This window comes from Cygnus atratus, chromosome 3 (assembly GCF_013377495.2).
Source record: "Cygnus atratus isolate AKBS03 ecotype Queensland, Australia chromosome 3, CAtr_DNAZoo_HiC_assembly, whole genome shotgun sequence".
NCBI classification, from domain to species: Eukaryota; Metazoa; Chordata; class Aves; order Anseriformes; family Anatidae; genus Cygnus; species Cygnus atratus.
In genome coordinates, this window is record NC_066364.1 from 100,012,103 (window position 1) to 100,038,321 (window position 26,219).

General features: G+C 35.3%; 1 protein-coding gene across 3 annotated transcripts in view; it reads right to left on the reverse strand.

The window, feature by feature from the left end:
- Nucleotides 1–668: 668 nt before the first annotated feature.
- SPATA17 (spermatogenesis associated 17) overlaps nt 669–26,219 on the reverse strand; it is a 100,260-nt gene continuing 74,709 nt past the window's right edge. For 2 of the 3 annotated variants that reach the window (XM_035558006.2, XM_035558034.1), the window contains exon 10: nt 2,693–3,815. In XM_035558006.2, coding sequence (XP_035413899.1) covers nt 3,735–3,815 — 81 coding nt within the window. In that variant the 3' untranslated portion in view covers nt 2,693–3,734. Of the gene's footprint in view, nt 842–2,692; nt 3,816–26,219 lie in introns of those variants that run through there. The other variant, XM_035558016.2, reaches the window with a different exon arrangement.

A 26,219-nucleotide genomic window follows, 5' to 3' on the forward strand; every position in this document is an offset into this window, starting at 1 on the left:
AGGAGGCTGTAGAGAGGTGGGGGTTGGTCTATTCTCCCACGTGCCTGGTGACAGGACAAGGGGGAATGGGCTAAAGTTGCGCCAGGGGAGGTTTAGGTTGGATATCAGGAAGAACTTCTTTACTGAAAGGGTTGTTAGGCATTGGAATGGGCTGCCCAGGGAAGTGGTTGAGTCACCATCCCTGGAGGTCTTTAAGAGACGTTTAGATGTTGAGCTTAGTGATATGGTTTAGTGGAGGACTTGTTAGTGTTAGGTCAGAGGTTGGACTAGGTGATCTTGGAGGTCTCTTCCAAACTAGACGATTCTGTGTCTGTGTCTGTTCTGTATCTATAGCTGCCCACTGAAGATATATTTTGTTATTGTAGGAATCAGCAACGAGGATGTTTTGGTATATGTATTAATATATATGTATAGTATTAGCATATAATATATATGTATTAGTATTCACATTTTTTCAAACACAATTAACTAGATTACATTTAATGAGACAATTAGAGTAATTGTTCTTTTTATTTTTTCTGAGGACTTATAAGCAACTTCTTATATTTATCTCTTTCTTTGGCATTGCAGTGATTCTTTTGATTTTTAGATACTGGTGTGAGTAGTCTGCTAAGTGTCATATCCCACCACATTTTGAAAGAGATACGTATCTTTCAGACTCATCAAGATCCATGAGTTCATTTCAAATTTTCAGTGTTTCTTTTCCTGTGTCTCTATCTATAGCTATCCCATGTTATTAAGACATTGAAATGTAAGAATAGACTGCAATGTCGCTTATAAACCAGAAAGATCTTCTCTGAAGTACACACCATTCAGTAACAATTTTCTTAATAAAGAAAGCCTGCAGGAAATAAAATATTAAAAATATATTATTAAAAATATTTCAAAAATTAATTTTATAATTCAAAGTGATATGGTAACTACATCAATAAGAAAGATAATCAGGAGTAAAGTAAAATCACTTACACAATCACTTATTGATAGACAGACTGGTTACATAATGATTTCATCAAAATCCTTATTGTGATGGTCTCTATATTATTGTAGTGATTAAAAATATCAAAATTTTAGCTTTAACTGGTTTAGACAAAAACTGTAAGTTTACAACATGCAAACATTTTAATTTAAACAAGAGAGCAAAACAAAATTTTCTTCACAAGTCACTTTCACTTGCTTGCCACAACAGATTACCAAATAGAAGTGCTAGTCTATCCCAGGGCTAAATTTTGCCTTTTATTTCTACATGCTGTAGAGATAATTCACTTGTACATTATTTTGTCAATTGTCATGATGTCTGATTCCTCTACATAAGAAAACACTACTGGTGTTCCTGCACTATATTATTCTGAGCATCTTTTTTAAATGTAGTCCAACATTTTGAGGAGAGGAGAGGAGAGGAGAGGAGAGGAGAGGAGAGGAGAGGAGAGGAGAGGAGAGGAGAGGAGAGGAGAGGAGAGGAGAGGAGAGGAGAGGAGAGGAGAGGAGAGGAGAGGAGAGGAGAGGAGGGGGAGGCGAGATGAGGGGGAGGTGAGATGAGGGGAGGCGAGGAGGGGGAGGGGAGGGGAGGGGAGGGGAGGCAAGGGGAGGGGAGGCGAGGGGAGGCGAGGAGAGGCGAGGCGAGGCGAGGCGAGGCAAGCTGAGGTGAGGGGAGCTGAGGCGACGGCAGGGCAGATGCTTATTTATCTAATAAAATGAACAGACCTATTTGTATGTAAGAAGGTTTCCGGGAAGTAGGTAGTAGCTTAGAAACTGAAAAAAGGGGTGGTGGGGGTGTTGTTGTTTTCTTTTGTTTTGTTTTGTTTTTGCTTGTTTGTTTGTTTGTTAACTTGTTAAGTGGAGGAAAAAGTATATTATATATCTATGTCTTTTGATTGCTATAGATATATAGATATAGATACAGATTAGATAATAGATACAGATAGTCAAACAATTAAAATAAATTAGAAGTGTTAGTTTTAACCTTCACTTGTGCTGCAGGCTCTTAGCTATAGAGCACTATTGCAGTGCTGGCCTATATGGTAGGCTTTGCTTTGTCCTCAGGTCAGAGATACTGAAAGGAAGAGAAAGAAAGATTAATCTGATAAAGTCATTGCCATTTCTAATCGGACTGATGGGAAACTGTGGTATGGAGCTCAAGAGGCAGCACAGAGTGAATTACTGTGAAGTGATGAACTACCTTAAAGCTGAAGCAATCAAATAGATAGCTCTCGCATCTAAAAATTACTGTGGCATCTTTATTCATCAACAGTTTTGCACAAGTGTATCATGTTCAATCCCTTCCACAAACAACTAAAGCACTCTAGCTACATTTGATCAGATTAAATCTTAATGGGGAGACTTAGCCACTGAGGTGGTTGCTTCTCACTTTCCAGAATTAATTTCTCATTTCCATGCAGAAGAATAAACTTTTCAAAGCTTGACAACAACACACTCCAGAAAGTAGCAATACTACAGCTCAATGTCTGTAGTCATAATTTACTGTAGAGGAACTGAAAGTATTTTTGTGTATGATAGCCCTAAAATTTTTCCACAGACGCAAACAGCTGAAACCCCATGGAAGTGAAATTTTTGACTCCTAGTTCAGAAAGTGTATATATGTGTTTATACAAACTATCGTCACATGGACTTTTCTGCACATTTGGAGAGAGCAAGAGAATCGAAAAAAATAAAAATAAAAATTCAGTAATGAAAAGCCTAACACTGATTATCTGATTCAAATACTATAATCAAATGCTATTTGATCTAATAATATTTGATTCAAATACATCCAAATGATATGAGGAGAAAGCATGGTATCCTAGAAAACTCAGCAGAAAACTTCTGTAAAAATTCATTCGCATAATTTGAAGAATTAGGTTATGATTTGGTCCCAGAAAATACTGAAGTTTTTTGAGTCTTTTCAATTAATGAGCTCTGAAGATATTCACCATTTTGCAGTTGAATTGCATGCTAGCAAACACAGCAGTCAAATATCAGTTTTGTGTGCTCAGATGTGTTCTTCTTTGTTAAGCATCACATGATCATGTTCCCATGTATAAGACAGACACGGGACCAAGAGTAAACACATAGATATTGGCAAAAAAAAAATTAAGAGGATATAGAAAAATTGATTAAATACTAAGGTATATATGAAGCTGTTAGAATTTTAATTTTTCAACACTGAAGTTATATCACACACAGAGGAGCTAAAAGACTTTAAAATAGTAACATCCATGTAAATAGCCTACCTAAGTTTATTGATCATATGAAGAGATGGATCAGTATCCAAAAAGCATGTATACTAACATAGAGAATGATGAACAACAATGATGAAACATATGCAAATTTGTGAAACAAACTTGCGAGGGAAAAGATAGATTTTTTTTCAGTGTTAACTTCACTTACAAATCTGTAATAAATACTACATGTTTCTGAGTCTTTTACCTTGTATCCTATAGGATTTACATTTAAATAAAAGATAGCATTTTCAGAAGTCATTTCTAAGAGCCTCTCCATTTTCTTAGGATAATACTGACTTTTTTTCCAGAACAACAACAACAATCTTTGATTAATGTGGAAAGCTGTATTGCTTAAGGATCAAGCAAAACCAATTAACAGTACTTCAGACATAGTATACATCACTTTACAGAAAGAATAATTTATGGGACATTCAGTCAACATACTGCTATGCATTTCTTGAAAAGCATTTATTGATTACTTATCAAGTGTCTTACGTTGTATAGTTTACAGAATGATTACACTATTTGTCCACATCTGGAATAAGTTTTTCCAAACTTCTCAAAGAGAACAATTGATGGTAACACTGTTTGAAAGTCCTAAAGAAATAAAAGAGAAACAAACAAACAAACAAAAAAGTGTTTAGCTTTCATGACTTTACATTTGATTTTTTATAGTACTTTAAAGCACTAAATATTGTCTTCTGGTTAAATTTAATTTTATAAATTAGAATGTAAATTATGAAAAATAATGAACATATGAAATGCACATATATGCATAGAAATTTGGAGAAGAAAACAATAATCAAATAATAAATAATAATCAAATAAACAATAATCAAATAATCAAATAATCAAATAATTTAATTGCAAGCAAATATATTTGTCAAATGTATTTCTAAGTACCTATAAACACTGCAAAGACTTCCTGCCCCACAAACCAGATTCTATAGTCTTTTTTGACTCATAGTATACAAAATTCTGTTCTCCTCTGTGAGAAACAGGTAAGTTAAAGATAGCAAGTTACTCTCACAATATTTTAACTTTTCTATCTTGGTTAAACTTAAAATGAGGATATAAAAATAAAATGAGAAAGGGTTAAAAAAAAAAATATATATATATATATACTACACAATTGTGTGGCATCAAATTGACCATTAAATTGACCATGGAGTTATGGTAGAAAGAATACAGGCAGGATGAGTTCCAAACACTTTTTTTTTTTTTCCCGAGGAAAAGTTCTTGGCTCTTATATTGATTTTTTTTTTTAAATGCAAATGCTTACAAATCTGAATTGAGTAAGAGAAATATAAGCGAACTTGTGCATTAGAGTCCAATGAAAATACAAATGACAAACAAGAAAGTCAAATAAGCTAATTATTCTAAACATTATTTTCTTTTAGCTATTTACTAATAAATTATTGTTTCAATTGTAGCAAACTATTAGCAAGACCTCTGTGAAAGGGTTTCATGGAAACGCAGTGAGTCATTTTATAATGGCTGGTGCCATGACTGGATGAAAGCTAAAATTAGTACTTTCTCAACACATTTCACAATTTGAAATGTTTGGTTCTCTCTCAAAACCAGAATGAAAACTTTTTTCTTTTTTTTTTTTCCTTTCCGAAAGATGACATAAAGCGGAATTATCATTTCCTGGATACTTTAGACTTGCCTAGTTCACAGCCTCCTGTCCAGCTGAACCTCCATAAGCAAGCAGCTATTACTTCTTGTAAGCTCCATGCAAACTCAGGCTCACCTAAGTTTCATCTACACTGCATATTGCCAAACTGTGACCATATTACTTCTTAAATCTCAACCTTAAAGTTGTTTGGCGTAATTCCTTCAACACTCTATTGCATAATTATTAAAATAGCAAGGTAGACATTCACATTCAAACTGAAATATTCCCTGTGTGGTATGAAAGTGAGTCCTGCCCATTCTTAACTCTTTAGAAGATTTAATTTCTAATGTATCTCTAATGACTTGTACCTCACATTTTCTTATCCAACAGAAACAACCTATTTGCATATTTTTATATTATACCTTAAGAATGGCACAGAATTTTAATTTTCATTGTGTGTTTGGCATCACAAGCACCTTCTTAATGCAGGAAAGAAAAAATCCATATAATTATTATAACAAGTGTTGTTATAACTTCAGCATAACTGTAAATAGTTGCCTTCTAAAGTGAAGTTAGTTACATTTAATTTAGTAAATTCACTGGGCTAATATTTGTTATTGGAATGGGGAAATAAACAAACAAACAAAAACTCATAAAGGAAGCTTTAGTTGGAGAGAAAGCAAACAGATAATACAGCTATAATTTAGGATCAAACAACAATTCAGAAAAGAATATACTATTCTTTATTTTGAAAATAGGAAATATGTTTCTTATCTACTTGCAGGACAGTGAGGTACAGTTTAACAATTTGGATAAAAATAAGTAGACAACTTAGGGTGAGATGGGGAAACCAGTATACACCCCCAACATCAGGATAAAATCAGGAATGGTGAGTCTGAGCATTGAAGAACTCTACATTTGCTGGAGCAGACGGGTTTTGCTATTAGGATGCCTGGCCAAACAAAAACAATTGGCTGCCAAAATTAGCTCCTTGGGACGATTTAGGAGCCTTTGAAGTGAACAGTTTTTTGAGCTGGAACTAAGCCCAGGTCCAGCTTCAAACTCAAATCAAGATGACAAAGAGGAAATTTTCTGTGCCACACTCCCCCTCAGTGTAAGATTACTTTGGGTTGGCAGCTGTACTGTTTATCTTGTTGTTTAAAGCTATTTCACTAGATACTCACAACTGAGCATTTAAACAACTGGCTCTGATTATGACGACAACAGTTATGCTTGAGCAAATTTAGGAAACATCACACAGTCTGATGGATAATGAAATTATTGCTGGCTTTACAGTTTGACTAATTAAAGAAGTTTATAATGAATATGAGATGAATGTTGCACAAAACGCGCATAAAATACAAATATATTTTAGGAAAACATACCCAGTCATTTTTGTATTTAAAGATACAGATTTTATTCAGGTTTGAGTGGTGTAAGAAATTAAAGCCTGAAAATACCACTTAGCCTTGCAAGATCTTTCTCATAGCATTGAAGACAGTCTATCCGATTGTATCATTGTAGCAGCAAAAAAGGGAAAAAAATTGGAAGTCAGAATCTCATGTCTGTAAAATTTGATAATGAAATGTAGGTTCAGATCCTCCAGTGATACACTGCAATGCACTGCTTTTTGATTCTGGTACACTGATATATCGAGCCCTGGCAAGATCACCTTGAGTTTAAGCTGATTGCTACAGGGTATAGAATTTACAAAGTAATACAGATAATTCTTTTGAAGCTGCAAGAACAAAAGTTGTGAATGTAGAAAACCAGGCTCCTTCAACATTATTTTCATCCTGTCAGTCCCTCATTGTTGGTAGCTGGAATGAATTAGATTACAAATACGAATTCCCATATATTGGTGAAATAGAGTTTCTCAATCTCAAGATCATAGGAGCAGGGAGCTGAGTCTTATTGATTTTTTTCCACAATGCATTCTTATATTGTGCCATATAATTCTCAGCATCAGAGACCTGTAATTCTCAGAGCCTGAGACCTACTTTTAAATTCCCAAAACAAGTTAATGCAACACTTCCTTTTTAAACTTGTCAAGCTTTGACTCTTTTTACTCTATCAAATTTTAAGTGACTCAATCTAACTGACAGAGCTTAACAAGACCTATGGACCCTTTACATATATTTGACTACTTGACTGTCACGTATGCTCATCAGTTCCAAACAATGGAGTCAAAATGTGACATAAAACCACCAAAGATTTGTCTCAATTTGTACACTCTGATGTCATAGATTAGACATTCCAAATGCTTATACAGTATCTTTGAAATGTTATTACTAAAGCAAATTCTAAAGAAATTTTGCATCTGATTATGTGGACATATATAAATACAAAGACACGTACAAACAAAAACAACGGGCAAACCAACCAAAGGTTGCAGAGCTATACATGCATGTATGAGTATCAGCTTGAAGGCCTTTAAAAATGAATTGCCTCATATTTCTATTGATGAATTTGCACTAAAAATGTTTCTTTCCAAACAGTCTTGAGTGTATAGTGCAATTTCTTATAATATAAAAATTCATTTTGGAATGAGTTAGGAAGTATCATCTTAGAAATGTAATGAAGTGGAAAGTCAACTACTTCAGTCCAAAGTAGGAAGAGGCAAACGGCAGCAGCATATCCACTCAAATATGTTAAGGCCAGAAAATATCATTACAATCATTTATTCTTAGCTCCTCTATACACACTTCTGATATCTTTCTACAGCAAATCTATCGAGTCCATAATAATTACAAAGCTGATAAGCACATGACAAACTTGGAACAATAGCTTACAATAAACTTCTAGTTTCTGCCTTATAATTTTGCATAGTTTTTCTCTGTAATGACAAACATTCATTTTGTTGAGTACTTTGTCCAGTTTTGGGCCCCTCACTATAAGGATATTGAGTTGCTTCAGCATATTCAGAGAGGAGCAACAAAGCTTGTGAAGGGACTAGAAAACAAGAGTTATGAGGAGCAGCTGAGGGAATTTGGGTTGTTTAGTCTGGAGAAGAGGAGGCTATGAGAACAGGAAAGCTCTGCAGAGGGATCTGGACAGGCTAGATCGATGGGCCATGTCCAGTTACATGGCATTCAACAAGGCTAAATGCCGGATGCTGCACTTGGGTGATAACAACCCCTTGCAGTGGTATAAGCTTGGGGAAGAGTAGCTGGAAAGTTGCCTGGCAGAAAATGACCTGGGGGTGCTGGCCAACAGCCAGCTGAGCCAGCAGTGTGTCCAGGTGGCCAAGAAGGCCAACGGCATCCTGATCTGCACCAGAAATAGTGTGGCCAGCAGGACTATGGAAGTGATTGTCCCCTTGTACTTTGCACTGGTAAGACTATACCTTGAGTATTGTATTCAGTTTTGCACCCCTTGCTGCAAGAAAGATAATGAGCTGCTGGAATATGTTCAGAGAAGAGCAATGAAGCTAGTGAAGGGACTAAAAAACGAGACATATGAGGAGCAGCTGAGGCAACCAGGATTTTTTAACCTGGAGAAAAGAAGGCTGAGGGGAGACCTTATTGCTCTCTACAGCTACCTCAAAGGAGGTTGCAGTGAGGAGGTTGTCAGTCTCTTTTCTCAAGTGACAAGTGATAGGATGTGAAACAACAGCCTCAAGTTGTGCCAGAGGAGTTTTAGATTGAGTATCAGGAATAACTTCTTCACAGAAAAGCTTCTTAGATTAAAACAGGCTGCCTAGGGAGGTGGTGGAGTTGCTATCAGTGGAGGTATTTAAGAGAAATACTGATGCAGAGTTTAGGGACATGGTTTAGTGGTGGAGTTGGTAGTGTTAGGTGATGGCTGAACCTGATGATCCTAAGGGTCTTTTCCTGCCTAAATGAGTCTCTAATTCTATGATGAAAGACATGGACGCAGCACTAAGGGACACGGTTTATTGATTGGACTTGGTAGGTCAGGTTCATAGTTGGAGCAGATGATCTTGAAGGTCTTTCCAACCTAGATGATTCTATGATTGTATACATAGAGATCTGGTTACACAAATTAAAGTTGTTGCATATGGTTGTATGAATGCAGATTTCCTTCATAGGTTAGGAAAAGTAGCATGAAAAACTGCTTCAAAGATAAGTTGTATAACCTCTCTAAAGGAAAGTATTATCCCTATAGTGTTGGTTCAGAGCACTAAGTTCTTTTCTGAGCCAGTCTAATAATATAGAAGATGTGGTATGATTGCATGATGTCAAACATGATGACATGTGCTATGCAAGGTTAAAACAATCCATGCAAAGTTTGGATCTCAGAACTTTTTTTGAGTGCTGGGGTATCTGTTGCTCCTGTAGAGACCTAAAACTGTAGGTAATTTCTGTTAGGAATCAATGGCAGAAGGAATAACTGAAAAGTGGGCACAGCTGTTAGAATCATAGTTCTATCTTCATGCTACTGAATAGTAAAAACAGGGAACAAAACTCACTTTTCCCTAACTTGAAATCAATATCTACAGATAAATAACAAGATTTTAGAAAAGGCAATGAGAAATTCTGAAAAAAAACCATGCTGTAGCAATGTCCTTAGTTTATGGAAGGCACTCTGTGCCATCTCACTTTTTCCATAATGCTAGGACAAAGCTCATGTGCATACCTGATTTGAAATTCAGGCAGCACTGCCATTGTACAGCCATGGTCTACAGACCTCTCTGTTTAAAACTAAGTGGCCATATTTAAGTATTCCCTATGATCCTAATGCTTGTCATAGTAAAATTAGAGTTTTAAATTGAACTGTCATTGTAAACCTCTTGACCTATTAATAGGCACAGAGGTCTATAACAAGGAAGCAAACTAGAAATGGCAAGTTGTTACTCAAGTGAAATGTTGATCCAGCTAACTTTTATTCTTAGCAAATTTATCAATACTGGTTAACAATACTTCCAACTATTACAGGGCCTTCTGACATGACAAAATGAGTGTAACAACCCATTCTGTCAATATAACACAAATGTCATTTCAAGTGCTCAAAACCCACTAAGCTACCCTAAAAAAGATTGATTTATCTGCTCCAGTGTTTCTTTGGGGCAAACTTTTCTTACAACTGAAACCAATTAGTGGGCCTGGCACTTGTAGTGCAGAATGTAGGTCAGCATCAAGTAATAAAAAAGTATTGACTTTTCTCTGTCTGTAAGCAGCATGAAAGGGGTGCCATGGCCTTGTCGTATATGAAAAGAGCTCCATTAATTTCACTTATTTCAACCAGGGCTGTCAAATACTAATGCTTCTATTGCACTTTCCACAAAAGTACATTGACACCAATCCTGGCCCCAGTGAAACAAGTTTACAATATTTCAGTCAGTGAAAGGGGTACTATAATTTTTAATTCCCTGTTGTACATTAAGACTGTTTAAGCAGCATTGCTCATAAGACCTATTGAGAGATATGATCTGGGACATTAATAATGGCTTCTTCCCCATGGGCAACAAAACCTATTTCTTGTGCATAGCTTCAATAGCTTATTAGACATAAACTTCAGGATATAGTTTTTTGGCATAGATCTGTTTTTCAGGTTTTTTTTTTTTGTTGTTTGTTTGTTTGTTTGTTTTTGATGTTGTTGTTGTGGCTAGTGGGCACAGATTGCCAGTTCTGCTTTCCAACATGGACAAATGTCCAAAAATGAGGAATAGGTCTTCTGTGGCTTAAGGCTATAAAATTGAAAAGCTAATGTGTTAACCAATTAGGTCAACTAGCCCCATAAAAAAAAGAGATAATAACAAAAGCCTGGATCATGCCTTAGGGACTGGATCTCATTGTGTCAGTGCAGAGGTATTGACTTGCAGGGAAAAGCATGCCTAATCGGAGATCCCTGCACTACAGTAGACAAGTGACCACTGCTGTGATGAAGGGGGTAAAGTTATGCCCTTCCCTACTTCAGCTTGTCAACACAGTACAGACGGGAAAAGCAAAGGAGCCATCACCTCCCTGCTTGGACTGTCTACTACTGTAACCTATTCTAAACCCTCTACACTGTGTTCTTTTGGGTAAGTGCAATGAAAAAAAAACCAACACAGTGTTTCCATGAAAACTTGGAAAACATGATCTCCATATTATAGATTAACACAATAACAGTCAAACTGACCTAAGATGTTATGAAACTGTTTCCCTCCATTCTCGGCAATTTCCCTCCTAAACTGTTTTTTTGTTGCTGTTGTTGTTTTCCCTCAATTGAAGTTTATGATTGTTCTTGACAAGCTTGAGGGCTCTGAGTGTGATGTCTAACTCCTTCCCTAATTACCTCCTGTGAATGCAAACAACATCAACAACAATAAAACTCTTTGATTTAAAAAGACTGGGTGACTACGGTAGAAGGCAATTTTATACTTGCTTTATTGACTTTGTAAGAGCAAATCTTACCCTTTGAATCAACTTGCCATTAGATCTTAAAATAAAATGATATTGCATAGACATCATAAAAGGAAACTTTATAACTTTCTGTGTTACACTTACATCAGACAAGTTTTTTTTTCTACTTGTTAGTTTTAATCTTTTATTGACATTATTATAATGTGTTGTAAAAACAAATCAGAAAATTATGTTCACAGCAGGAAATCTAACGACACCATTTTAATATCCTATCTTCCAAACAGAGGCAGAAAACATTAATTGCTATTTAATTTATATAAGAAACATTTAATTATTATTATACTTAAATTTTCATGGAGCTTTACAATTACTACTGGCTTTTACACTTTTAATCTTTTGGAATTATAAATAATGAAACCAAAATCAAACATGGTTTGCCAGAAATTATGAAATTTTCTGGCCCATGAATTAGAAAAAACACATATCTGATAATCACATAGGTTTTTCATAGTTCCTGTATGATGTGTCCAGTATGAATAGCACAACAGTGTACGCTCCTCTGTGACAGCCTAACATGGAAATTGTAACTCTATTCCTCACTTCCTCTAATATTCTGAGGAGGAAGCATTCTGCTACTAATCTGGACTCACTGAAGTTTTCTTTCTTAGCTCAGCAGCTAAGCTGCGTTAATTGGTGCTTTAGAGATAACTGGCTAATGCAAGACAAGCTCTAAAAGTTTTTCTTCTCATCAGTGCAAGGTAGGAAAGGAGAGGAGTTCTATCCTTGAAAAGAGCCTATTTCTGCTCATATATGGTTAGAAGCACCTCAGACAAAGGAAGAAAAGCATATCCCACTATATCCTTCCACAGAGGCTCAAATTAAGCTATGGCATGATAGAAAGTAACAATACTTTTGAGAACACAATGGTTTGAGCCATTCTACAAAAAAGCACAAATATTTCTGAATGAACAACATATTTTTCAATATCTGTGTTTATTAAGGATTACAAATGCATCATACCCTACTGTGCTTTCTCACAAGCAAAGGCAAGTTATTTCTTGTCTTTGATAAAAGTTTTGTGTAATGAAGGACAAAGAAAAAATGGGGAAGTATTTGGTCCAATGAATTATTTTTCTTAAGTTTTGTTTCTCTAAAATTAATCTGGTATCTGAAACTAGCCTGTCCCTTTTGTCATGTACAACATAACTAGCAATGAAGATTTGTGGTCTGAATTTGCATTTGTTAAATTTACTTAGTATCCTATGGTGACTGCAGCTGCCCAAGGGGAAGGAAGGGTGGAATTCCCAACTGTACCCTCTAAGCTCATTTAGTCCATTTATGGATGACCTGGTAGCCAGATGCTTCCTGGTTCTTCCTCCCAAACATGTTCTAGCTCTGTGATGCTTAAATATATACACATATGAATTCTTCTTTATAAATTACTATGTAGATAATGAATTTATGTATGTGTGTATAGCTAATTACTGTGAAAGAATAAATCACCTTTATGTAGACACTTTTCAGGTACTCTTAGACATATTCAGAGACAGTATCAATATTATAAGTATAGTTTGCTACACAAAGTTATAGTGCATGCAGTACTTTGTTCAATGTTATGAAACAACATCACCCAAATTCTGTTCTGCCTAATGTCTGCATTTGAACCAAAATTGCCAAAGATAATATTCTATTTTTTGACCTATTCTATTTTTTACAAGTAAATTAAATTAAGAAAGCAATGTGAATTTCTCCTCAAGCTATTTCATACTTGGATACCCTTGAACTTTACTGAAACTGGGCTAAAAAACAAATGTGCACTTGAAATAGTTGTTAGTACTCAGAATCCCAAGAGGTGTTTATTTGCTATTGTTATGCAAATCTCTACTTCTTGCAGGGTGTTTAAAAACTATATATATCTTTGAAGAGGGATTAGATGTTCATCTTAATTTAAAATGCATAAATAAAATTTCATCGGGTATGAAAACACACTGATGAGTAATGTATAAACTTTTTATGAAGTTACTAAATCTGAGATGGAACTACACCTAAAACTACATTCCAATGTACAGAAAATGTACAGAGTTTTAAAGCATCTGATGAAAATTAAAGGACACATTTTTATTATAGTGGGCATATTTTTAAAACAACTCCTTATCTTGTCCATCACACACATTCTGCTAGCAAGAGGACATGCACTAGAAAATAATGCACTTAGGGATAAGCATCTTGACTTATGCCATTTATAAGATGCCCCTTTCATTGTCTAATCTGTTCAACCATAACATTCTGATTCCAGTAGAAAATTAAGCCAGTGCCAAGCACTGACTGCCAAGACAAACTCAGAACCACTTTTAACCTGCTGGACTATATCCAGAAGATGTTTAACCTGCCAAGATCAAGTTGCAACTACCTCTAATTTGCCAAAATCATGCCACTAGGAATTAAGGAGGAAAAATTCTGAATCTAAATCCTCATCAGAAAAAAAAAATATATATATATATAATATTTTACTTTAGTTGTAAGAAAAAAAAATCTGCTTTTAAAAGTTTACAATTAACTTGAAAAAAAAAAAAAAGAGAGAAACTTTAGATTTTAAAATTTCCTTAGATTTTTAGGAAATATTGTGTTGTAGAGAGAGTAACTTCTAGCATATTAGCAGATATAGTTTGTTTTTCCAATGTCAACATGCCTTAGATACTTCTGAACATCTCTATTATCAGATATTTTCAAGGTTTTCAGACTCAAAATCACATCTTGATGCAAATTTTTGAGAGAAATGAGTCTCCCACCTTAGTAGAAGTACCTTTAGTACCTTAGCACCTTATAACTAGCAACTGAACAATAAGATTAAGCTTAACTTTTTATTATATCATGTATAGGATCAGTGTTTTTATATGGTACAACAGTCCAGCCAAGTATGCAGTACATTTTCTTATATCTCACTCTGCAAAGCAAGCATCTGAAATGCCTGAAAACCTTTCTAAATTGAGAGGATATACTGTACTAGTAAAGCAAGGATTTAAAGCAACATTTCTCTATAGTAACACAGAAGGACAGACTGTCACTAGACCACAAATTGTTACTTAAATGACGTTTCCTTCTTGAGAAAGTCTCCTCATTTGTTTATCTAATTACATTTATATTCAGTTCTTAGTTTGTCAGTTTCTCTAAACACAAAAAAGGGTTGGTATCCACTTAGCTCAAAGATATTTACTTGAATATGTAAATGAATAATGTAATGAATAATTACTTCAATTTCTGGGAAGTATATTTGGAAAAACTTCCAGTTCTTAGTGATTTAGGACAAATTACATAAGTATAGGTAAAATCTTTATAAAGTGAGAAGGGACAGGCACAGCAAAAATTTTTTCACACAATTCTTACTATCATTTTGTCCTAACTTCAAATGAAAAAAAACAGCACTTTTACACAGAGAAAAAGGTTACTGAAGCGAAGTGAAAAGTGAAGAGCTCAGCCAGCTCTTTATAGAAAAAGGAGAAGACTGGTTCATAAACACAATGTATTTGATCTTTATAGTTTCACTAAATATAATGTTGTTATTGGAATAAGGATTTTTTTTTTTTTAACATATCGGTGTATATGATTGTCACACCACAATACCTGTTAGAAACTGAGTTTACACTAGTATCATCTGAGAGTCTGCTATACTAGTCGCCTTCATCTTCAATTGATAAGAATTGGCAATCGCGAGAAGGATCCCACTAGATGGTAAGTTAGAAACATGAAAAACATTTTTGAAAGTTATGTAAAGTTTACTATAATTGTGTTTCCCAGCTGCAATACTACTTTTTGCTGAATCATTTTTATATTAGTCTTTTATGCTCCACAAGGAAAAACAGGTTAACAGGGATTTCATCCAACTCTGTTTTTAAGGAGAAAAAAAAAAAAAAAGTATATTTAAAATGTACTGTAAAATAAAGTTACTTATTAGATACTCTGTACAACATGGAAAATTAATGATTGGTGAGCTCTATAGCCACCTAGTGTGAATAAGAGTGCAATTTTATATATCATATTGCTTTCTTCTAGAATTTGTGTGTGATTGTTTATGAAAACAACTTTTAGCTTTAACAAAAGAAGTAACTTGAAAACAACCATCAAGAAGAGAATAGATTCTTATTTTGGTGACATCAAATGAGTTCTATAAAAGGCAAATTCACGCTACAACAAAAACTCTGCCTTCTCAGCTTACTTTGTGCTAAATACTGTGCTACTTTTCTCACTTTTTTTTTCTTTGAAAGCTAATAGAAATATATTATGGTATAATAGAGATAAGTAATGAAGTATGTACCAGTACTTCAGAGATAAGAGAGTGCACAAGACTTTATGGGTCTAATTCCAAGCATACACTTCCTTGCACAGACTGCTGCCAGAGCCCTTTGCCAGAACGTTCAGGGAGGTGATGTCTTCACGCCTGTTGGAGGTCTGATGAAGTTCAGAGCTTTAAGAAAGATGTGTCCACTGTCATGTTCCATGCAGGTTGTACTTTTTCTGGATGATATTTAAAGGAACTTGAACAAAATTTGTGGCATGTCAGAAAGAACAGTAAAGGTGTCAAAGAGAGTTCCTCATGGTGATGAAGGTCTCCTGCTCCCCTTCCTTGCATTCTCATTCCAAAAGTGGATATGATTAGTCAAAGGGGCTTACAGCAAAATAAACATTCTTTTTCTTTATTCTCCCAATAAATTACTTTCCTGTGGCACACTCCAAGTTCCCTGTTTTGTGAATATAAGCTACCTTCAGAAGAAACTGAAATGACAAATCAGGAGAAAGGACTTTCTCACTTTGTATGCAACTACTCTGGAGATCTGCTAACACCAGGAAAACTAGTCATCTCCTACCCCGTGTTCACAAATGCTGTCACTAATCAACAGCTCCTAGGCTAATATCTATTGCCTTTTCTTCCCCATCTTTTATTTATATATAATAGCATATTTTTGTGTGTCTTTTTTTAAACTTTCAGTGGTGTTTAGTCTCCTTTGTAAATCTACTGGTTCATTGATACAGTTCAAGGAAAAGCATCAGCATCAAGGATTATTCGCTCATGCCACAGATTTGTTTTGGCATTGACATGAAGCTAGTTCTGTCAAATATTACATGACTAAGAAATTTCAGGGAGAGGAACATTTGATATATAAATAGATAAACACTATTTCAATTTCAACAGTGTTCAGATAAATGAAATGGATTATAGTTATTAGCACAAATTCAATAAATAGATTGCTCAGCACACTTGAACTAAAATCATGCTGTCTTGGTTCTGATATAAATACGTACTAAATATAGTAAATGTGACAACTTGTGCAAACGTACTCTATGGTAGTATGTATGCAAAAGTTTATTTCATTTTTCATCTGAATAACTTCCAAACCAAATTCTACATTCTACTGTATATGCTGAGGAAAGAATTTAGCATTATAATTTCTTTAACATCTATGCCTTTAATGTCTATGCAGAACTTTCAATGTATAGCTGAATACCATTTTATCTTATAAATGAAAATGAAATAGGAATTTTTGCAATGTTTCATATGCTAATTTATTCATTGACGGTGTAGTAGCAACATCAGTTGTACTGTAAAGTTTCCCATACTTCTTTGAGGAGTTTGGATTTGACCTGATGTGCTGAAATACTTTAAATAGCAACACATTTTGGTCTTTCTGCTGCCAAAGGCTTGAGCATCTGCAAAAACTACAAATCATGACAAACTCTTTGAGTGATATATGGAGGACCACAATCCACTAGGAAATAAGCTAAGACCAACTCATTCATTTCATTTAGGTCCTTCAGAGGTATTTGAACCATCCAGCCCACAAACCATGTCTCATGAGATTGCAGTATACATCCAGCCCACCATAATAATGATTCATATACATATATGTGTATATGCTTTATTGCTACCTTTAGCTGGATTAAAAGCAATATATCAAGTTTTATATTTCTGCCTCTTTTATTAGCTTTCTAGCACTTGATCAGCTGATAGAGGCAATAATGAAATGTTTTTTTTTATAAACTGGAGTTTGTAAGTCCTGTCCTGAGAATGTAATATTTCAAAAAATAGCCTAAGCTTTGGGGAAAAAAACAATTACAGAAAGAGCATTAAAAATGCCAAGCACTGGGCAGAAGCAATTCTGGATCAGTTTAAAAAAGTGATTGATGAAACTCTAATCTGAGCTGAAGGAACAGTTTCACGACAAGCTGTGACCATTCCACACACTTCATTAGCTGCCATAATTAGCCTGGTGTTTCAATTTGTTAGAACTGGTGGGGACAATTTTACTCAGAATGCAAACATCAAAAAACAGGGTGCCTCCGACTTCAGAAGGGACTGATGAGAAGCTTTTCTAGTCTCTGTTAACTGAAAGATTAATTACAGCTGATGGGAGGCTGTACTCTGATTGTCACTCTGTCTATGTGCATTACTTTTAGCATTAGAAGAAAGACATGGTTGACACTGCACTGCTCAATCAAGCAGCTTTGCATTAGTGTACAAAGTCTGTTAATATGCAGTGTTTTTATTGTTTCTCTTTCTTTTGTTTTCTAGGTTTGAGCCTCTCATACCTAACAAGTTACACTCTAAAAGAGCAGGGTATTCAGTTGCTAGAGATCAATGTTTATCACTTATACTGCCATATACAGTATACTTCATATACTTCATACAACTACAGGTAAGAGAGATCCTAACACAGCTCAAGGCCATGGGCTGGAAATATTATTAGTTCCTATTATCACATTCAAAATGTAAATTCTTACCCAGATAGACTCATTGTGGAAAACAAAAACAGTACAGTTAGGAAACAGATACTGTGTGCATCCCAGTTTTTAGCTTAACCTATGTACCTTATCTGCTATTACCCCTGTACGTTAACTCAGAGCTTGTAAGGTTGTTTAAATGAAAATGAAGACTGAATTTGAAGTGCAAAGGTTATTTTTGAATAATTCCATAACTCTCATTCTTTAATATTAACACATGGTAATACACTTGTTCGTAAATAACTCCTTATGTGGCTATGCTTTTCAGTTTCCATACATATTTTATGTTAAGATGAACAAAAACCATAAAGTATGTAGGAGAAGAAAGAATACAGTTTCTATTTTTGATCATGGTGGAACATCCTTTTAACTTGTGTTTGTAAAGGGCATTTTGAAAACAGATCTTCATTGGCATTAAATGAATAAATACTGAAGTGTATTCCAAAGTGAATATCATATTACTATTAAAATGGAGCAAACAAATTCAGAGTTGATTCATGATCTAAATTTTAAAGTAGCAGTAGCTGCTTATGTCAAACCATGAAGACAAGCAGCAGTCTTACTTGCAGTCTCTCATTCACTCCAATGCCAGTGCACAAAACTATGCAATTTTACTATGATTTTCCCCTACTCAGGTAATGTAGACTACTCCAAGATTCTAGAGCACTGTAAGAATCTAGACTACATTTTACTGCACTGAATTTTACTGTTCTGAGAAAAACCTACACTTGCTCTCAAAACAACAAAAACTTCCAGCCTTTCACTCAGCTTGGGCATATACCTGGCATAACTTATTAGAATACATTTGGAGTAGCTACAGGCATTAATAACACCATAAATTGTACAACTATTCAATTATAATAGATCAATGCTATGAAATATTTCATTCAACTAACATTTTAAGATGTGAGATTCTGCAGTCCTAAGTGTGCCTGTTGCAAGAAGCCAGCAGAATGTGATTCTTAGACTTCAATTAGTAAATCCAACAGCAATGCGCACTTAAAGATGAGATTTAAAATTTTATTATTTTTTTTTCTGCAAAGATGGGTAACAACATTATTTCTAAGGAATAGGAAGCAGGTTGCATTTATCTATATATTGATTATATTAATCACTGGCCAGATTGTTACCTGCTGTAACAATTAGTCTAACTCCATGAACATACCTTTACTATGCCAAGCATTGAGGATCGGTCCTAATATCTTAGAGGCATTTTTGAATACTTACATAGGTAATCTCAATCTTAGAGAGTTGTGAAAAGCTTTGTAACTTCCACTTCAACTCTATTTAGCCATCACAACCAAGCTAAAGGTGGATTAACAAAAAAGCATACTTTTCACAGAATCATAGAATCATTAAGGTTGGAAAAGACCTCCAAGATCATCTGGTCCAACCATCCCCCTACCACTGATACCACCCACTAAACCATGTTGTTAAGCACCACATCCAACCTTTCCTTAGACACCCCCAGGGAGAGTGAGCAACTCCACCACCTCCCTGGTCAACCGTTTCCAATGCCTGACTACTCATTCTGAGAAGAAATTTCTCCGAAGTTCCAACCTGACCCTTCCCTGGCACAACTTGAGGCCATTCCCTCTAGTCTTATCACTAGTTATCTGGGAGAAGAGGCTGACCTTCAGCTCCCCACAGCTTCCTTTCATGTACCTGTAGAGAGCCTGTAAAGGTTTCCCCTGAGCCTCCTCTTCTCCAGACTAAATAAGCTGGAGAACCCAGCTCCCTCAGCCATTCCTTGTGTTCCAGGCCCTTCATCACCTTTTTAGCCCTTCTCTGGACACGTTCCAGGGCCTCCATGTCCTCCTTGCAGTGAGGGGCCCAAAGCTGAACACAGTACTCGAGGTGCGGCCTCACCAGAGCAGAGTACAGGGGGATGATTACCTTCCTGGTCCTGCTGGCTGCACTATTCCTGATACAAGCCAGGATGCCGTTGGCCTTCTTGGCTACCTGGGCACACTGCCAGCTCATGTTCAGGTGAGCATCAATCAGCACCTCCAGATTCTTTTCCTCTGCACAGCTTTCCAACAACTCTGCCCCAAGGCTGTAGCATTGCATTGGGTTATTGTGGCCAAAGTGCAGGACCCGGCACTTGGCCATGTTGAACCTCATCCCATTGGCCTCTGCCCATCAATCCAACCTGTCCAGGTCCCTCTGAAGAGCTTTTCTACCCTCTGGCAGATCGACACTTCCCCCCAACTTTTGCAGATATGTTACATCAGTAATTGCTAGTGACTTCAATATCTAGTTTTTTGTTTTTAAATTCAATATAAAGATTAACCGGCTGTGTTGAAATGCATTATATTTGCCAGATGTATAAGCAAATTTCCTGAATCCCAAAAATGCTGAACAGTCCCTAACTGTCATCAAAAGTCAAAGCCAAGCACTTCCCAGCTTAGTGCAAGGATTTGCAATTCCAACAAACGAAATAACATCAGAATAGTGAACATCTAAAACTAACATCAATTTAAAAACTTCATACTAACGTTTCCAGCTCAGCTGATGTTTCTTTGCACTAAAAGCTCTGCCACACTTTAGTGTAATGTACTTTTAAGTGTGTACTGAACAAATTAGGCAAGATACTCTGTTTCTAAAGCTTTTTCTCATTAAACAAGAGGCTTTAAAATGTTTAAGCAATGTATACAATGGGAATTATTTATGAAGTTAAAAAACATACATATATCTCCCTCAAAAAACAGTGGTTAAAGTTAGCTCTTACTAAAATGCAAGATTTTCTTTCTATGCCACTAACATACAAGTTGAATTATTAAATGAGGAAGGTAGGCAAAGCAAGACATTTATCATCCTACAGACAAATGACACTGGATTGCTAGTTAGACAGTATAATAAGGACCATCTAATTTTCTCTTTTGAATCAATTTATTCTTCAAAGCCCTGGATCATCATCAAGGGACAGAATTTTCCCACTGAGAAATCACAGAACTGAAAATCAGGTTTTATAAAATATTTGACTAGTTGCTGACAAACCCTTACAAATAACCACTAGAATGGATTTGATTAGAAAAGTGGTGACAGTATCTTTTTTATGCAAATATCCAACCGAATGGTTTGACCCCTCCTAGTCACTACATTGTTTTATTCCTTCATCATTGTACCCTGTAAGTCATCAGTAACCTTCACCAGAAAGCTCTTCCAGCCTTTCTTTTCATCCTTCTAGGTATCCACACATTATTTTCTACATTTAGTTGCCATTTTGTATATTTTATATATATTTATATATATATATACACAGTAGCCAGTATATATATATATATATTCAGTAGCCAGTATATATATATATTTATACAGTAGCCATTTTGTAAATTTTAATTTGCTTCATAATTTTAACCTTCTTTCTACACCTAAGAAAATCATTTCAGAGATGGCTTATATCTGGAAAAATCATTATGTCAACTGCCACAAGTTGAAATTTTCATTTACTTTCCTAGAAGACTGAATGGGTTCATCTTATGAAAGAGATTCTAGTCCAGTGAGTCAGAGGTAATGTCTGCTGTTCCTGCTGTTGAATTGACATACTCTTGGCTTTTTCAATGTTTGCTTCTCAAGAGGGGCAAAATTTAGAAGTAGTAGACTTTGCAAAAGCAATTATATGTCATTTTTTGTTACCCAGTTTCAGAGATATCTTGCTCATTAATCTGGTCCATGATATTAGCTTGGGCACCACTGCTTTTTTTTTTTTTTTTAACACTACCTGTCCAGGAATATAGCTAAATGCCTGAGATCCAAGGAGCTCACAATTCTGCAAAGTAATGCTGTTGTAAGAATCACCCTATATGAAGGCAGAGAGTTCCTCAAGCCAATTATCACAAGAAGATACAAAGTGTTCTGACTCTCAGTGGTTGTTCTGTAGACAGCAGAGAGACACATGCTACAGAATATTGACTTTTCATGAATAATATAGAATGCACTGCTGTAAGACCAGATCCCTGGATTTAAATTATTTGGTTTGGTGTAGGATATATGGTAAGAAGCAAAGTGAAGGAAAGCATCTTTACCTTGGAACCAGATAGCTGATAATTCAAACTAAAGGTGCATTTGGAGCATCCAAATAGATCCATCAAGTTATGCCAGCAGCAATAATTATACAGGAGCCATGTCATTGGCTGGAGATTGCTGGAGTGCAACACACTTTGGCAACAACCCTTATTATTCCTGACATGGCTCATGAGGAAATCGGTAGTGTAAAACGCAAACTCTTAAAAGATCACCTAATAATTCCCCTACAGTAGAGTCACTTCTAGCTGCCACATTATGTCAATTCTGCATCGCTTAGGAAAACACTTTGCATTTGCATTGGGGAAACTAAGAATTGTTGTTCAAAGTGTCCTGGCTCTTCTCATTGTATATTTGTAATTGTGTCTCAAAGCATACTAGTAAATATGGCCATAAAAGTTTCAAAACATGTAATAAGGCTGACAGCACAGATCCACATTCCTCAGGAATACCACACTGTATTAGAAAATATTCTTGTATATTTCTTCTCTGATTAAAAGGAATAGAAACCAAGCAAACACCCTTAAAAATTGTCCAGGAGTCACAGTCACAGTCTTTAGAGAAAAAGTTTAAAACTTCACACATACATTATACTTATCTCAACTATAATTGCTGCAAGATTAAGAAAAGTCAAGTTAAAGTGAAATTTAGTTGTTTCAGTATAAGATAGGGATGAAAGAACATTAATAGTGTACCAATTCTGCCATATGACATTGACCGATAGACACATAATAATAGTATGTTGTTAGTCCCATGTGGGATAAAACTAGTTTCCAAACAGAACAAGTCACTTCCCCCTCTCCAGTTTTTCCTCTTCAGTAACACTATGTAAATACAAATTTTCTGTAGAACCGTAGGACACAGTGGCCTCAGGAGAATGTAAAAGAGAATGGGTTGGCCATGTAGAAAAGTCAAGCCTGCTTTGAAAGGCACTGAGATTTTCAGGCCTTGTTATACACTTATGGAATTCTTCCCACATAGCTGGAACTTCAGGTCCTACCTGATAAAGTTATGCCACTTGTGCCATAACTTGAGTAAGAATGAAAACTGCTGGGGCTATTGAAGTTTTAGAGGTAAAAGACTTTATACAAAATAGCATGAATTTTCTGGACCCACAGGGAGTACTCTTTTGCACCACAGAAAGTCCAAACTTAGTAAAATAATGTGAGAGGAATTACGCAGATGAGACATTCGGAGTGACTTGATCCTTGCAATCTTCTTTGTGGCAGAAAGCAAGTTAGTTAAAGATCAAGAAATTTTCTATTGTCTGTTATCCCAAATGGGACACTTCTGCCAATTCTTAGACAAAGACAAATTTACACCTACTGTAAATCAATGAAACTCTATACATTGTATTATCCTAATGTCCTTTATAAACTCAGGCTAAAGTACTTACACACACCTGGTTTTCTGTTATATTATTGTACAATTGAATGAAATACTTCTGCAAATTCATATAATCTCAGCTGAAGGCAATCACCATCCAACTACATTGATTGAAGCTGTTGATTGTGCTTTTGTCTACTCTGGCTGAATGTGAGCCTGTCACCTCTGCCTCTGGTGACAAAAATGGAAGCTGTATAATTTTTATAACAACTATTGCCTGCTCTAGCAATTACACAAAACAACATGAAGATGACAACGCTGTTGCCCAGTTTCTACTGCTCCAACAAAAACAGAATTGTGTTGGTGGTGCATTACAAGTGCTATTTTTCCTAGCCTATGTGAGGCCATCATAATCAGAAGTATTTGAACTTGATATTTGATTAATGCTGGCAGTACTCTATAAGTGATTTCCACTCAACATCTAATTATTTATTTCCTGTTATAAATGGAATGAAACAATTCAAAACAAACAGCTAGAATGACTGTTTTGCAAGAAGCTCATAATCATCAATTCATACATGTAGAAATCTTCCTAAAATTATATTACACTGGCCTGTTGAACTTGAAAAGCATATTTTATCCCAATCAATGCATAAAAGTAAAATTATCCATAACTAAGGCATGTTTCTCTGCTGTACAGTTCAGCTGTAATGATCTCCACACACTGCACTTGCACATCAATTATGATAATCATAATCACGGTCGTTAAGCTGAATGTTCATTATTATCAGGATGCTGGTGACAGCAGATTCAATCATCGGGTGCAATGGGCAGGCAGTCACAGTCCCACCCAAGTTTCTGCAGACTGCGTTGTGCCACATTAAATCTATGATGTGTTCCACATCCCACTCTATTCCAAAAGCTGTAGACGGTAAAGGTCAACTTTATGTTCTGTGCAATATGCTTAGGTTCTCTAAATTAATTCCTTGCAGTACTGGATATTTTTATGCTTTGTAGATAATAAAATTCTGTTTAGGACCCAAATGCCTGTGCAAATAACGAAACAGTGATGCAGTTGTACTGTAATTCACCTATAATAAGGCATCAAAGGAAAGAATCTATCAACAAGGAATGCCTTCAAATGTCACGTCCCTAATTTTCCAAATAAGAAAACAGTAAATGCTGTCATTTAAGTCAGTTTTCTAAAATGCATATGCAAACTAATTCCAATACCAATTAAAGGCCATAAACTATCATTTCTGCTTCAGTAAATATGAACATATGTGAGTGTTTTGACAACTGAAAGATTATAGTTAGTGTATTTGATCCCCTGACTGTCCAGCTACTTTGGGACCTATCACTCTAGATTAAACTCACAGTGACTAGTAATTTTTTTTTCTTTATATCAATACTTCTCACAGAAATCAAAGGCATTCCAAGGTATTTAGACATATATTATTACAACTTTAAAAATATGCAAGCATTTTTTATTTTCATAGTAGTTAACAACTAGGATAACTACATTGTTTCACTAGAAGTATATTTGCATTTTTAACTTGTTTTTTAATGCATTTTTAATGCATTTTTAATGAAGATTTAGAGTACAACTGTTTTTTTTCCCTTATCTTAGTAACTTCTTAGAAATCTGTGTGGAATGGTATGAAAATTTCCAGATTATAACTAGATGAAAAGAACTATTAACTTTTCTCACATATCAATGGCAATTACTATGTTTAGAGGAAGTCTATGCTAACGCTCTTTCATTTTCCAGAGGAAATATAACAATACAATATTTGTCATTGTTGCTCATTTTGCTTCTAAAGTAATTATATAATTTACATACTAATCTTTTTGAGACCTGAATTAAAATGCACACATATAAACACATAAAAATCTAAAGGAAATATAACTCAGACACGCTCATGTACATAAACAGAGAAACTTTTTAATACAGAATTTATAAAAAAAAAAAAAGGCAGCTAATATCAAATAATACTTCAGCAGCTCAGTGGTCTATGACCCACTGATCACTGCACTGCCTCCTTGGGAGAAATTACAGTTTTTCTTACCAGCAATGATTAGATGGACTTCTCTATTATAATACTTTAAGAAGCCAACTATACAACCTGGCTGGGTTATCAGCTATTCAGGTTGTAATAAACACTGCATTAACATAAATATCACCTCATGGAAAACCCCAAAAAAGGTTGTGTTAAGTAACATGTTAAGCAAAACTCATATTGTTTTTGGTATTATCTTCACACATGCCATTTAGCCTGGTGATTAATTAATAGAAGATAATTTTGTTCAGAGCCCTGACATATGGAAAATTTTACTAGATTTGGGAAATAAAGTAACAATTCACTGAGATTTTAGTTCTGAAAGTATGACCTTGTACCTGCCTATAGGACCTCTTCCATTAAAATGCAGAAAGGAGGTGGAGTTTTTTTGTTTTGTTTTGTTTTTCTTTTAACGGTAATAATGACCCATTAAATCAGCAGGTAGGTCAGAAAGAGCTATTTTCCCCTCTTATCTCTCTGTTTGGGTAAGCAGCTCCTAACTGAAGCTTCATTTTAATTTAGAACTGGGGTTGGAAGGCTGTAGGTTGTGTTGGATTAATGCATACAGCTATATACCCCCAGAGATTTAGGTTGAAATCTATCCAAGATAGCAAGTAAAGCAATTTTAGTTGTATAAGCTAAGTCCTGTAATTTATATTATATGCATCATATACCTATGATAAACAGTACGAATACCTTTACATTGGTTGATATTGGTATCTGAGCCTGATCAAGAACTGCTACAGATTGGAAAAGTCTTTACAGTATAAAACAAGTAGGACCAACAAATTTTATATCATTTTTTTATATATCATGCTTATGCTTTGGGACTCCAGTGAAGCATACCCTCCATTAATTGCATTTGAAAGACAAATTCAGATCTTTTCAT